At 41.2% G+C, this 13,914-nt stretch overlaps 1 protein-coding gene across 2 annotated transcripts in view; it reads right to left on the bottom strand.

The window, feature by feature from the left end:
- The window catches only part of NFKB1 (nuclear factor kappa B subunit 1), a 57,072-nt gene that overhangs the window by 3,158 nt on the left and 40,000 nt on the right, over nucleotides 1–13,914 (bottom strand). For both annotated transcript variants that reach the window (XM_088057154.1, XM_014261844.2), the window contains exons 14-21: nucleotides 12,919–13,116; nucleotides 9,672–9,813; nucleotides 6,374–6,488; nucleotides 4,878–5,079; nucleotides 3,035–3,204; nucleotides 2,105–2,207; nucleotides 1,094–1,209; nucleotides 177–243 (exon numbers count right to left, since the gene is read on the bottom strand). In XM_088057154.1, the coding sequence (XP_087913280.1) occupies nucleotides 177–243; nucleotides 1,094–1,209; nucleotides 2,105–2,207; nucleotides 3,035–3,204; nucleotides 4,878–5,079; nucleotides 6,374–6,488; nucleotides 9,672–9,813; nucleotides 12,919–13,116 (1,113 nt within the window). The remainder of the gene's footprint in view (nucleotides 1–176; nucleotides 244–1,093; nucleotides 1,210–2,104; nucleotides 2,208–3,034; nucleotides 3,205–4,877; nucleotides 5,080–6,373; nucleotides 6,489–9,671; nucleotides 9,814–12,918; nucleotides 13,117–13,914) is intronic.

Genomic DNA, 13,914 nt, shown 5'->3' on the forward strand with positions numbered 1-13,914 from the left:
CTCCTTGTCCTTGAGACATCTTAAGGGAATCATGCTCATTCTGTCAGTGAGGGGGTGGGAGGGCACCTCTCTTCTCTCACCAGCTCAGTTACAAGCTGTTGTAGCAGTGTGTTCTGCCAGTATGGTTTCAGTACTCAATTACTAGAGGGATATTGTCAAGTCTTTATAGGTGTTACCTTGTGTGAGTAAGTCCTCCAAAACCTCTGCTGACTCGTAGGGTTTGCCATTTAGTATGTCATACACCTAAGAGAATACAATAAAGTCAGTATCTAGTGTCCATGAAGTTTCTGCAGTATTATATAAAGCCCTAATTCCATCTGTACATCAGCATTTTTTTCCTCTCCCAGGCTCAGTATGACTAAGGATAGCATAGAAAGCCTATGCCAAACTTCAGGGAGAAATTTTGAGAAGTTAAGCTCCCTTTATTTTAAGCTGTGTCATCTGGCAACTATTTCCAAGACACAGAGGAAGTCTTGGCAGTAAATAAATGGCAGTAGCAGTGGCTAAGCAAGGAGCTGCTGCCTGTCTGAAATTAGTCATTTAAAACAAAGCCTGGGTTAGATTTTCACCTAAGACTGGTACCACTCCCCAGCTCCAGATGATTAGAGATGCTGACTGCTTATCCTTTACACTCACACCAAGCCAAATGCACAATAATCAGCTTAATCACTGCTTGGGTAGAATGCAGGAGTGAATTTTCCCATCACACACAGGCTGTAATTCTGAAGAACACTCAGCAAAGAAACTCACTGGAGAACTGGCCTTCAAACATAAGCTACCCACCCAGCTAAATACTTTCCCACACTGAAGACTGTAGTGCAGCTACTTGAAGAACTGCCCGGTCATTTCTGTTCAGCAGTATTAGTCAGTTCAGTGGAGCTTTCTTCCAGTGCTGTTTCATCAGGGGAGTTTTATGGCTGAATTAATTTTTAATAATTTAATTTTTTAATGTTAATTTTTGATGGCAAATTAGTCTAATTAATTGAAATAATTTTGGATGCAGTGAAAGGAGTTGGCTGAGAGAGCTGAACTATCCCTTTTAATTAAGAAAAAAAAAGCAGCAAAAAACTAAAAGAGAAAACAGACCACATACCTCACTGTTGGCTGCCATATCCAGTGGTGTTGTTCCAGGCACAATCCCTTCATCATCACCTTTCACATCATCTAGATCAAACAATGGCTCAAAGTTCTCAATATGAGGATTTGCACCTAAAAAACAAGTTGGGCAGGGTGGGGAAGGGCTTCAAGTTGCTTCTCAATAATATTTAAAATATGCAATCCATGTACTGAATCGCAAATCAGCTAATTTGGCTACTCCAGGTAAATAATATTTCATATTAAGCTAGCAAGTAGCTCTTTTTATCAATTACATTTAAATGCTATCACATCTCTGTACAATGCTACTTCTCATTATAAAGAGGGAAAAAAACTGGCAAGCTGAGCCTTAGGGCCCAAAGAAAGAGCTCTGTTTGTATCAACTGACTTCCAGTCCCATCTCCCCTCACACAGCACAGCATGCATGTGATGAAGGGATGGTGTGGTGCTGCTTTTTAGAGTGTCAGAGAAAGTGTGGGTGTTTTTAAATGACCAGGTAGACAGACTCAGCAATGGGAGGCTTGAGTTTCTGTTTCAAAGGACAAAAATCAGGTTTAAATACAATTGACAAAATGTTCCAATAAATACTCCAACCTAATCCTTCCAAAGTGACAGCAGTAGGAGACACTAATAAGCTCATGCTTCAGTTGATGGCATTTTTTTTTGTTTTTACTTCTAAAGCAGTCTAACACTTATTCCAGATATATAAAAAAAATGTCCACTTCTTCAGCTACAAGAGATACTCATAAAATTTCCCAAAGTCCTCATGAGATTTTTTTTTTTTTGACCAAGATAATTTGCCTTTCTAGCCATTAGATGGTGCTGAAGAGTGATTAGTATAGCACTTCAGAGCAGGACTTTCTGCGGAAATTCAGGCCTTCTTGCTTTTAACATCTGACTTCCTCCACCCATTAAACAAGTTCACTGGCACATTCTTTTCTGCTTGCAGCCTTCTAACTTGAATTGTCACCGTGTAAGAAAAGCCTCCAGCAAAGATCTATTTCCATACCTGCTGCTTTGAGAACTGCTGCCAATTGTGTTGAGCCCCTTCCAGCTGCTATGTGAAGTGGAGTTGTCCCATCATATGTAGTGCTGTCCACATCTGCATCACCCTAAGTTATTATTGAATGGCAAAAAAGAAAAGAAATCTGTACAATGCAGCTGCAGAGGCTTATGCCAGCACAAACACAACTACTGTGCAAATAAGCACCATTCTATGCCTGGTTGCATAAAATCTCTAATTGTTGCCTGAAAAGAAGGAATTAGAAAGTAACTAAAACTGTCTGCATGCACAGGATGGTAGTGTGCTCCAGTGTTAGAGCAGGATGCACAGTGTGTATCTCCAAATAGGTCAGGTAGATAAAAGCCACTTTGCATCCCCTGTAAAAGTTCTGCCATCTGATTGCCTGTAGCCTTTGAAATCTATGTGGTGTGCACAGAATCCTGCCCTCCTGTTGCTCATCAAAAGAGCAGCCAGGCTGGTGGCACATCCCTGCATGAACACAGAAGAAAGCTCCACAGCCAGCTGGGGGGTGTAGAATTAAGGATACCAGGATCAAGGTGTTAGGATGAGACAAATATTTATAGATTACACAACTACATCTCTGTCCACGTCTCTATACATGTTGTACTTCACACAGAAGAAGGGATGAACTTGTTCATGGTAACTTCAGTGCCTGCAAGGATTAGTCAGTGCAAATTATACATGGCATATGCAGTCAGGTTAGGATCACAAACTCTAAATGCCTCAAGGCAAAAGCTTCACCAGCAGTGAACAAAACAGTAACATTACCAGTAACTTTGCCATTATACCAGTTCAAGTAATCTAGACAATAAACAGGAACCTCCCCCCTTCTGTTTTTCTGAAGCAGTCAAGGATTGTCAACGGCTTTTAAATATGTAATTGAAAAGACCTGGAAGAAAGAAATTCTGCCCTTACCTCAAGCAAAAGGCAGCCTGCCAAGGGGATGTTCTCTTGTTCAACAGCCAGATGCAATGCAGTTCGTCCAGATTTTTGTTCCTGAGCATTGACGTTAACTCCAGCAGCAATCAGCTGTTTGAGGCAGGACATGCTATTTGCCATCACCACCATGTGAATTGCACTGAGACCTACACAAAACAAAACCCGTCCATCATCTGCATTAATATTTGTAAAATTCAGAGTGAGAAAATTGTAAAATGAGTTACAGCAACTGTAGTTACATGAGCAGAAATAACATATTTTGCCTGCTTATACAATAAAAGATGACAGAATCATAGACTTATTTGGGTTGGAAAGGACCTCAAAGATCATCTAGTTCCACCCCACTCCTACTGTGGGCAGGGACACCTTCAATCAGACCAAGCTGCTTAAAGATGCATCCAGCCTGGCCTTGAAGCTACTTTTAGGAATGAGACATCCACAACTTGTCTGGGCAACCTGTTTCAGTGTCTCATCATCCTCACAGTTCCATCCTCACAGTGAGGCATTTCTGTCTTATATCTAATCTAAACCCTCCCTTTGTCAGTTTAAAGCCATTCTCCCTTGTCCTATCCCTACATATCCTCATAAAACACCTCTCCCCAGCTTTCCTTTAGGCCCCCTTTAGGTACTAGAAGGTGCTGTAAGGTCTCCTTGGAGCTTTTTTCTTCTCCAGGCTGAGCAGCCCCAGCTCTCCCAGCCTGTCTGCACAGGAGAGGTATTATAGCCTTGTGAGCATCTTCTCATCCTCCTCTGGCCCTGCTCCAAGAAGCCCATGTCCTCCTTATTTATGTTGGGAGCCCCTGACCCCAAGGGAATACTCCAGGAGGAGGCTCAGGATGAAGTTAATGGTGTTAATAAATATGTTCTTTGTGCATAAAATGGAACTTGGAGAGTCAAAACCATGCAAGAAAAAAAAATAAAAATCAGATTACAAGGTGGAACAAAAGGCAGGAACTACAGAGGTCACCTACAGCATCTTTTTTGCCGCAAGAGAATAGCCTTAAAAAGAAAATCTGGATCTTGGTACTAACAAGTAGATACCCCACACTGGCCCCATCTGCTACTGATCACCTCTTCTAGAAAATGGTCTGAAGAGTTAACTGGTATATTTTGGTATGATCTTTCTGTAAGGTGAGTGACCTCAAGAATACCTGCACCAGAAAGATAATAAAGCCTTTTATTTAAAAACCAACCAAAACCCAACCAAAAAATCCTCTCTCTGAAGAACTGAACACAGTTTTCTGAATCCATAATGACAATTTTAGGTCAGACATTTTACAATCTATTAGAGGAGGTGTACTCAATTGAAGTCCCCTGTGCACTGAAAAATGGGAAAAAAAACTGTCTCTTTGTGGTTATTTCACAGGCTCTAATTCTGTATGGTCACAAAGTACCAGATATGAAACTCAGTACTAGTCCAGAAGCTATTTTTAAGGGAATTTCATTCACTAGACAGGAGGAAACATTTTCTTCTGGGGTGATTTTTGTTAAAAACCAAAGGTGGCATAAGGAACAAGACAAACACAGTGCTTGAGGTTCTGTGACATTGAAGAGAATGTACAGTGACAAAAATTCAAATCCCTACTCTATCATGTGACCATTACCAATCTTTCTGTTCTGTATAACCAGAAAACTGACACACCTGTGTTCTCTCATCTGTGCCTGCAGGCAAATAAAAACCAAGGACAGCATATGCAAAATGGGGAAAGATGTTATTTTCAGGGTCTGTATCTACATGTGTAGCAACACAGTGTTGGCAGGAATTGTGGTGTGTTTTTCTAGCAGGGGAGTGTAAAATACAGCCATTATCTTTCCATACCTTCACCACTGGGGAGGTTGACCATCGGAGATACCTTCTCATGCTTGAGGAGTAGACTCAAAATCTTGTCATCTCCTTCAGTAGCAGCTAAATGTAAGACAGAATTGCCGTGGCGATCCAGAAGGCTGACATCTGCTCCAGCCTTTAGCAAGTCTTCCACCACCTTTGCCTGCTTTGTGATTACTGCCAGGTGCAGGGGTGTCTGCAAGTGACAGAAGCAAGCCATGAGAAGATAAGCAATAGCTACGTCACTTGTACAGAAATCTCTGAAACCCATAAAAGCTCCTAGCATGAGAAGATTGTACACATATGCCAGCTTTTAGTTTGTTGGCTTTGGAGTGGTGTAACTTCTTTTCTACTGAATACTACAAATAGGGTTTCTACTTACTGGAAATAAAAGCTGCCGTGCCAATGTCAGCAGTTGGACTTCGGGAGGAACAAAGATGTTGCCTACTCTATAAGCCAAGGCACTGACCTGGCTATTTGAGCATTGCAGTGCAAGGGACTCGGGAAATGAGATAATCCCTGTGCCCCACACTGCAAACCAGCTTCCACAGCTGCCCCATCACCAAGTTCATGCCACAGTGGGAGCACATGTGCTTTCCAGGACCTACTCAGATCCTTTAGCAATGAACCATGCTCTCATTTTGCTCCTGAATCGGAGATTTGCAGCCATGGGTGTTGTAATCCTTCTCCCCGATGGGACCCCTCTGTCCCACCCCCCGTGGTGAGAGCCTGCTCATCTCAGGGCACAGGCGGCGGAGGGGGTCCTGGAGTGGATACAACACGGACTCAAAGTATCTAGACACAGGAGGCTCAAACTTGCTGGAGTAATCCCGGGTTTATTGTCTGTCGTCCATCCGGGGCAAGAGAGAGACCGAAATGCTCTGGGTGTCATCTCTTATACCAGGGGGCAGGGGTGATTAGGGGATGCAGGGAGGTCACAGCCAATGGGAAGGGGGAAGGGAAAGAAGGTTTTCAGGTAGGAACTCACATTACACAAACCAGAGGTGAGTTTTACCCTTGGGAGGTACCAAGATTTTTAGATACACTACAACAGGCTGTAGGAAGGGCATAGGTTATTATGGCTTCCACATGTGCCTACAGATATGTGCCTACAAATAACTGATGATGCAGGAACTGACTCATGATCCCAAGTTAACCAGTGTCAGAAAGGTCAGAGGAGCCTGGAGCTGGCACTGTAATCCATACCTCTGGCTTAGTAACAGAGAAGCCAAATACCGAAGCCATGAACTGCAGAATTTACTCTTTTTGGCCTGTTCCAGTTAACCCATGGAGACACTTCTGTTACCATCCAGGAGAGGTACATACTAAACCAATGAAAACATGCTTTCTTTCCTCCAAAACCCTCCAATATATCCTTGTTTCTAAACTTGCTTCCATCAGTCTGATCTCTTCCCACAGACAGCAAGTTGTGCAATTTCTTTTTTATGGGCTGAACAATCAGCAACACTTACACCCCCACAACTGCTCACCTGATAGAGGTCATTTCTCATGTTAATGATATCATTGTAATTCAAATTGGGCATCACTTCCAAGAGGTCTTTCACCAGCTCAGTATGAAGGTGGATAATTGCTAAATGAAGGACACTGAAACAAACAAAAACCAGATTAACAAATTCACACTGTTTTCAAATTTATTACAGAAGTTTCAAGGCTTTGCTGTCGTTCTGACTGCATTCTGATATAAACACTTGACTATTAGAGGTAATGATTCCAGCACTAAGTACCAACATCTAAAATGAATCCAATCAATAAAAAAAGCAGGTCAGAAGGTAACTGTTTAACCCTTTAATCACAAAAGCAAACTCAGGATGGCTTCTGTTGGCCCTCAGCATTACTTTACTACTAGGCTAATATACAAAATGTCTGTCACAAAACAATTGTTTCAGAAATCCTCAGATTCTCTGGTTTGCTGTTTTCTCATATTTTGAATTATGCAGCAGATAAACACTTCTTACTGTGAAAACCTTCCTGCAGAATTTCCACAAGCCTCTCTGCTACCAAAGCAGATTTTCCCTTGGGGGTTTCCCCAGATCTGTGGGTTTTTCTTTATTTCGTTTTCAAACAGAAAAATGACTAAGGACTCAGGCCCAGTGACTAACAACCACAGGATCTGCAGCAGTGCCCAGAGGCGCCATGCCAAAAAAGCACCTGTTTTGAGACATGAGTGACTGCATAGCAATACACTTCTACTGGGTCTAATGGCCCTTCCTGTGCTCTTCTCCAGAGGCAGGTCCCTCACCACCAGCCTGAGTGGCTGGATATGCAACATGGCACCAGGAAAACCAGGTTGTGAATTCCATCATCCCTGTCCCACAGGGCTCCATTTGCCTTGCTACCTTAGGCCTTCATTTGAAAATCATTCCCTTTGTGTTGAAACATATCCTCATATCTTGCCAAGCGCTTTGTTGGCAGATGCTGGCCAACTTCTAGACTCATCTCTTTAGCAAGTTGCTGCTGACACAAAATATTGTCACAGGACATGTGGTCTGTCTGTTACGTCACTCCAGAAATACCTGAACAGTCTCAGATTTGCCCTTTTGACAGAAAAATAAAAAGAAATTCCATGCCATTCAGGGCAAGGAATCATCCTGAAATTGAGACAGAGAGCAGTCAAAACTAGAAGATATTTTAAAAAAGAGAAAAAGAATTTACAAACCAAACTCATCCTTAAAGGGTGTTTTTTATTGATTCTTTGTACTGCCCCTGCCACATGGCACCTTCCCTCCTTCAACTCCCCTGTGCTGTGCAAACAGTCCCACCATTACTGGAAAAGTGCTGTTCCTCTGCTCTGATAGATGCTTTTTATTATTCTCTGTATCATGTTGACATTTTATTTCCAAATCTCACTATAGAAACACATTTGTTCTTCTACTGCTTTTAGTTCTCGTTTCAGCAGCAACTAGTTTAATTTTACCTTTCCATTAGATGTGATGCTGCTGACTAGACCACAAAAGGTCACTTCCATTTCTTAAACATTCCTACATGAAAAAATGCATTTGAGCACCACCGTAGAGCCATCAGATATCTACGGAGCAGTGGTACTGGTATAAATACAGTCACAGCCAACTCAGTAACAACTGAGTTGTTACTCACTCCCCACTGTAAATATGCACTAATCACAGGTTGCTGGGTTCTGTCTCAAAGCCCTAAATTGTTTACAGCAAAGGTTTTTGAAAGGCTTAAGCAAAAACTTCCTAGTTGCCATATAATTTTAATAATTAAAGTGAAAATCAGGGCAATTTATTACTTAATTTTGACCTTTTTCTTCTCAAGAGACCTGGAAGACAATCACCAAAGCTTTGCTTTGTTAAAAGATTGTGAAGTAATACAGATGTATATTATGCTCACAATAAATCCATCTCAGGAGAAAGGCAGCATGAACTTAAGCCACACCTACTTGCAGGTATTTCTTGATCCAGCAAGAAAACAACTATTTATCATCATTCTAAGAAGTATCTTAACTTAGTGAAAATGCCCTGCAAGTCCAAATCTGAGCAGCACCTTCTTGATATTTAAATGCAGATCCCACTTGCTCAATATTGCTCTAACAACCCCCCTTCTTTTTTTTTAACACAAAATCTGTACTGTCCATAGCACTTGCAGATTTTGTTGCTAGCTCCCACCTTGTTCAGATTCCTGCTTGTCTCAAAGCAGACATTAGGTTTACAGTTGGAAAGCAAAGCTAGTAAAATAGCTCTCTCTGATGATGCAATTACAGAATCTGTGATTCTGTAATCTGAGGCCTATTTTCACTGAAAATGGAGTGAAAGTAGTAACCTCTCTCAGAGTAATTGAACAGTGGGATACAGGTCTCAGTCACTTGAAATTTTCCATCTAGCTGGGCACCTTGAGACTTATCTGGCTTCTACTGTTCAAAACACTACAGTTGAAGGAAATGTAGGTGATTGCACAGGGCCTGCCAGCTAAAAAGTGAGGATGTGATAGTGTCGCTTATTCAAGAGATTATCTTTGCATTTGTTCAGAGCCCCTTCTGCTGAATTTAACTTTATGTAACTACTGATCATTAGTTCCTCACACTACTTCACTCCAAGTTCCACAGAATCTGCATGGCTGCAGAGGAACAAAGTGGATTTCCACTCCAGCTCACATTATTGAAGGACTGGTATGCAAATATTAGCAGCCAAGTCTGCCTCAAACATCAGTGCAATTCCTTGGAAGACAACAGTACAATATACTGTAAGCATACAGTACTGCAAGCTTACTTGTAAGCAAGAGCAAAATAGTGTCCTCTGGAAAGAGCCTGGTGTCAGTGGCAGAAATGCAGTATGGACCCTCCAGCTATTGTTTCTACATCTCGTGGTGAACCTCTTACTTGGAGCATCCTGTGAAGACTTAAGGACTTGCATGGAATAAAATGCAGGGCACCCTCCTTCAGCAGCAAGCTGAGAATCCCCATACACCGTTTATCATGATGCAAGCACAGCAATTCACACTCGGTCAAGATTTTAAGTAAAAAAGGGCAAAGAAACTCAAACTCACAACATGCTCATCATACCCTCAATGACCAGATTACTTTCTGACAGGTACTGTGAATTTTATGGTGTACATGACTTCTTTGCAAATTAAACAAAAGTATCTAAATCACAGCTGTACCAGATAGCAGAAAGAAGAAGAGCAATATTTATTTGATTAGAGCAGTGGTACCATCAGTGATTAGCACCCATGAGGAACAGAACAAATTGACTACACCATTCTGCCTTCACACCCATCGGTTTCAACCCAGCAAGTGCAGTGTGGTCAACTCACTTGTCCCCATTATCATCCTGGACAGCGGTGAGATGGCGCTGAGGTGCCAACAGCATCTTCACATCTCCGGTTACAGCATAATCAAAGAGAGCGTTGCAGTGGCGCCTGGCAAGCTGCATGGCCTTCTCCAGGAACAGAGCATCTGCAACACAAAGTTTCCTTTTCATCAGCTTGATTGTTTTCCCTGGAACACCACCTACTTTTGACAGGCATTTGTGCTGTCACAGAAGAACAAAGTGCAGACCACCAAACATTATTCACTGCTTCACTGAGATGGTTGCTAATTACTTCTGAGAGGTAAGGACAGAGGAAACGAATGCCTGGGAAGGAAAACTAGGGGCATGCTGAGCATTCAGGCAGCAGGAACCCTGAGAACAGTCAAATCTGGAAGCTCCCTCTGCTTTGACTGGTACTGAATTAACAGCACAGATGTGCAGTTATGTGTAATGAGACAAAAGGAGCAGAACTTGGACCTGGAACTTGCAGGTCCGAGTAGTTTTGCCTTGAGGAAGCTGAGGCACAGGAAGCCTAAGGGACCCATCAAATATTGCAGAGAAGCTCAGAGAAAAACTGTGGAATAAATGCAAGGCTTTACACTCCTCTGACTCAAATCATGCAGTCTAGCCTGCTTTACAGCAGCAGCACAGTCTGTCCTGTTTAAAACGTTTCACTTTTTACAATGCTTAGTATTTGTATCCTTAGATACAAATAGATTTAGAATAGATTTTAGAATTATAAAAATGGACAGCCAATGGGATTTCAAAAGAAGTTGTCATGGTGGGGAGGCAAAAAGGGAGAAAGAGGAGAAAAGAAACTCATTTGTGGAAAAGAGTAACTCGAGCTGCTTTGTCAATAGCAGTGGTTCTGTATCAGCAAGAACCTAGTGAAAATGAAACACATGAGCTCTGAAACTACAGGGTCATTCTGTGAAGCAGTATCATCTGAAACCAGCCTGTATTTTGAACAATTTCATGTTTCTATAAAACCTCGTAAGGTTGGGAATTACAAAGTGCAAACAAGTACAACAGACTGTGTCATTTAAAGTACACATGGGGAGACAATAGCCAGGATTTCCAGCTACACAAAACCAGGCATTTAGACAGGGTCAGAAGTGTATCCCTGATCAACACGAACACATCACTGCTGTAAGGCAAAGACTTAATCAGCTATCCATTGTTCTGGCCAGTACATCCCTGTGGCTGCTCTACTGTGTGCTTGGAATTATATTTGCTATTTGCCTCTTAACACTAAATGTGTTATATTCAGGGTAAAGGGTGTTAAGCAATTCAGTCTTTTCTCGTTATACACATTTCCAAAGATAGAGAACTGGATATTGAAACTCCCTGGTTTTCCATATCAAATACATGGGAAAGATGCCCTTCAAAATATTACATGCATATTTAAGTCTAATACCTAAATGATCTAGCCTGCAGTAGCTACTTTATAGAGCCAGTTTGTCTGCACCAATTCTTTGTATAATCAGGAGTTAGAAATTGCCTCCTTTCATACCATTACAACAGGAAAAAAAAGTCAACTTCCTGCCTACAATATTAATTGCTTGGAAAACAGGTAAGCAATTCAGACATGAATTGTTTACCTCCTTCGTGACAGCTAAATGGACATTATTATTTCTTCATATCAGCACAAGATTTTATTCTCTGAACCAGTCATGGGATTGAGCACAATTGGAAAGTCAAACAGCAGGTTGCTTCAGCTTTTCTCAAGAGCACCATCCATTCTCAGATCAAAGAAGCTACACCTTGGAGGTGTTTACTACAGCCCATTTCCTGTGCCACTTTGGATTCTCAAGTCACAGCTTCTAATACTGTTAATAGCAAGTGTCAGACAGGGCTGACACACACAAGGTAATGTGCTCTCTCCCTGAACCAGGGAATAACAAAAGTGATCATGTTGCACTTGGTAAAACCCAGAACCAAGAAATTCCTTTGTGCTCAATTCCTACCACTACCATGTCTCTCTGGTCCAAGTACTGTTTGTTTTTTTTTATATTATGCTAAGCATGATTACTCAAATCCTTTAAAAAGTGTCCAGCAACTGTTTTAAAAAAAACAATCCAGCAAATGCACATCTTGCTGTCTGGGAAATTTTGGGTGATTCGTAGTCTTTATATATTCTAGAACTCTGCTGATAAACCAGTTCTGCTGACTACTCTTGCATTCCTCCTCCTTTTGTTTTTTTGCCTGAAATAAGAAGACAAAACCCCTTGCAACAATATTAAAAGGTAAGATAAAAAAGCAGTTCTTTATTAGAAGCTTCGAGGTGTGTCCATAGTTACAGACTACGGGCACACCCAGTGACAGATTTTGACAGTTTTTGTAAATGTAATGAATTATTCTATCTAACAAACATTGTCCAATTAGGAGAGCAGTTGGTTAGATAATATTTCCCCCAGGTACTGCCCCACTGGAGGTGGTCCAAGGCTTCTTTGCCCCACTTTTTGTTATGTCTTCTAAGATTCTGATTGGAAAAAAAAATGTTATTCTTGTAGGTCCTCTACTTGAAAATCAGACTAAACAGTATTTCAGGAGTGTGTTAGCAGGTTAGCTTATTACTCTAAAATCTAAGAGAAAGGGTAGAAAAAATACCAGGAACTATATAACCACATATTAATGATCTACAAAGCTACAAATATATGAAAAATACATAAAAAGCACAAATTTCTAGGCGTTAGTTTGGTGTGTAACACTTCGCTACTGCAGTTATTTTACTGTGTGTTTGCCAAATGGAAACAGGTACCATTTTAAATTCAAACTTTTAATGCTACTTTGTATGCAATTCAGCTGAGTTGCAGGGAAGACCTGCTGCATGTCATATCAACATCCATTAACTCATCCATTAAAGTCTCTCAAATATCAATAAAAAAAGCCAAGTCAACTGCTGAGTTATATTCCCTGTGCCTTCACTGCTTGCAGTGTTCCTTTCCTCACACCGGTTTATTCAAAGGCAGTGTTAAACATGCCCAGCAGGCAAAGCTGTCTTATCTCCTTGCATGACAAGCAGGAGCTCAAGTGTCCAGTGGCAGTACAAAGGTGGAAGGTTATCCACAGAACTAGGTGTGAGGAGGGCCCTTAGCTCTTGGGGAATGGAATCCCTCCTCTTTCCTCCAGGAGGCATTACCATGTTGTGAAAACAGCAAGCAGACATTTTTGGAGTTTCCAAACCTTTAATGTTTGCTCTGCAGTACTGCAATTTGATTTACCCTAAATACATTCACTTGCTCACTTACCCTGCCACCTGCAATCTGCTTCCCTTACTTCAGTTTTACAGGAAAAAACAGAATCCTCCTTTTTCTCATTAACAGCAGACACTGTGCACTCAGTCCTCTCCAGGGTTTCCACCTTCACATCACCTTTCATGTCCCATTCGTCACTTTGTTTATCACAGCTCTTTCTGTCTTGTCCAGCTGTGCAGTTTGATAGAGCTTCTAACAAAGAGAAGAATCATTAATGTCCACTACTGTTGCTTTTTTTAATACAAATTATGAAACTCAACTAGACAAAACCAAACGCTGAAAAATGAATACAAAAATTTACTTCCCTGTAAAAGTTATCACTAAACTCATGAATTATAATATTCCAGATGCTAACACACATGGACAGACACAGTGATGTGACTTGCTCTAAAGTGATGTTAAGTTTTTGACAGCCTCTATTTTAGAAATAAACTTTTATATATAACAACAGATTTACCTCTTTTTTCATGGTACCAGAATGTAAGTCTGATGTACTCACACAAAATCTAGCAGAGTTACTCAGACACTTTTTTTTTTTTTCCCTAACAGCAGATTCATCCCTGAGACTCTGGAAATATCTACAGAGTAATCAACACATACATCTGAAATTACCTTCCTATTTTAGGAAGCCAAGAGTGTCCTTATTATTAACTTAATATTTTCCATTGATTTCTCTGGGCTATAGGGTAGTACCAGACTGTGGCAACAACAAAGGAAGATATATTTTCTGTGGTCCAGTCCTTGGGTCATCTGTAATCAGCGCATTCAAGCAAGAAAGAGGGATGTTGCTTGAAACAATACACTAAATATAGAAGCACATGGAGGGGTTTTGGTGACTGCTTCTCAGGACTGCACAGTAAGAAGGAAGTACACTTACAGAGGAAAAAAGAGAAGCAGGGAAGTATAAGCTACACAAACCCTTCTGCTGCCATAGGTTCAAGAAAAGGCCCTCTCCAGCATGCTGTGACCTGCCATCCACTGACCTGCCTG

The sequence above is a fragment of the Pseudopodoces humilis genome, chromosome 6 (genome assembly GCF_049639895.1).
Source record: "Pseudopodoces humilis isolate 2021_Gansu_Grassland_sample_001 chromosome 6, ASM4963989v1, whole genome shotgun sequence".
Classification (NCBI taxonomy): domain Eukaryota; kingdom Metazoa; phylum Chordata; class Aves; order Passeriformes; family Paridae; genus Pseudopodoces; species Pseudopodoces humilis.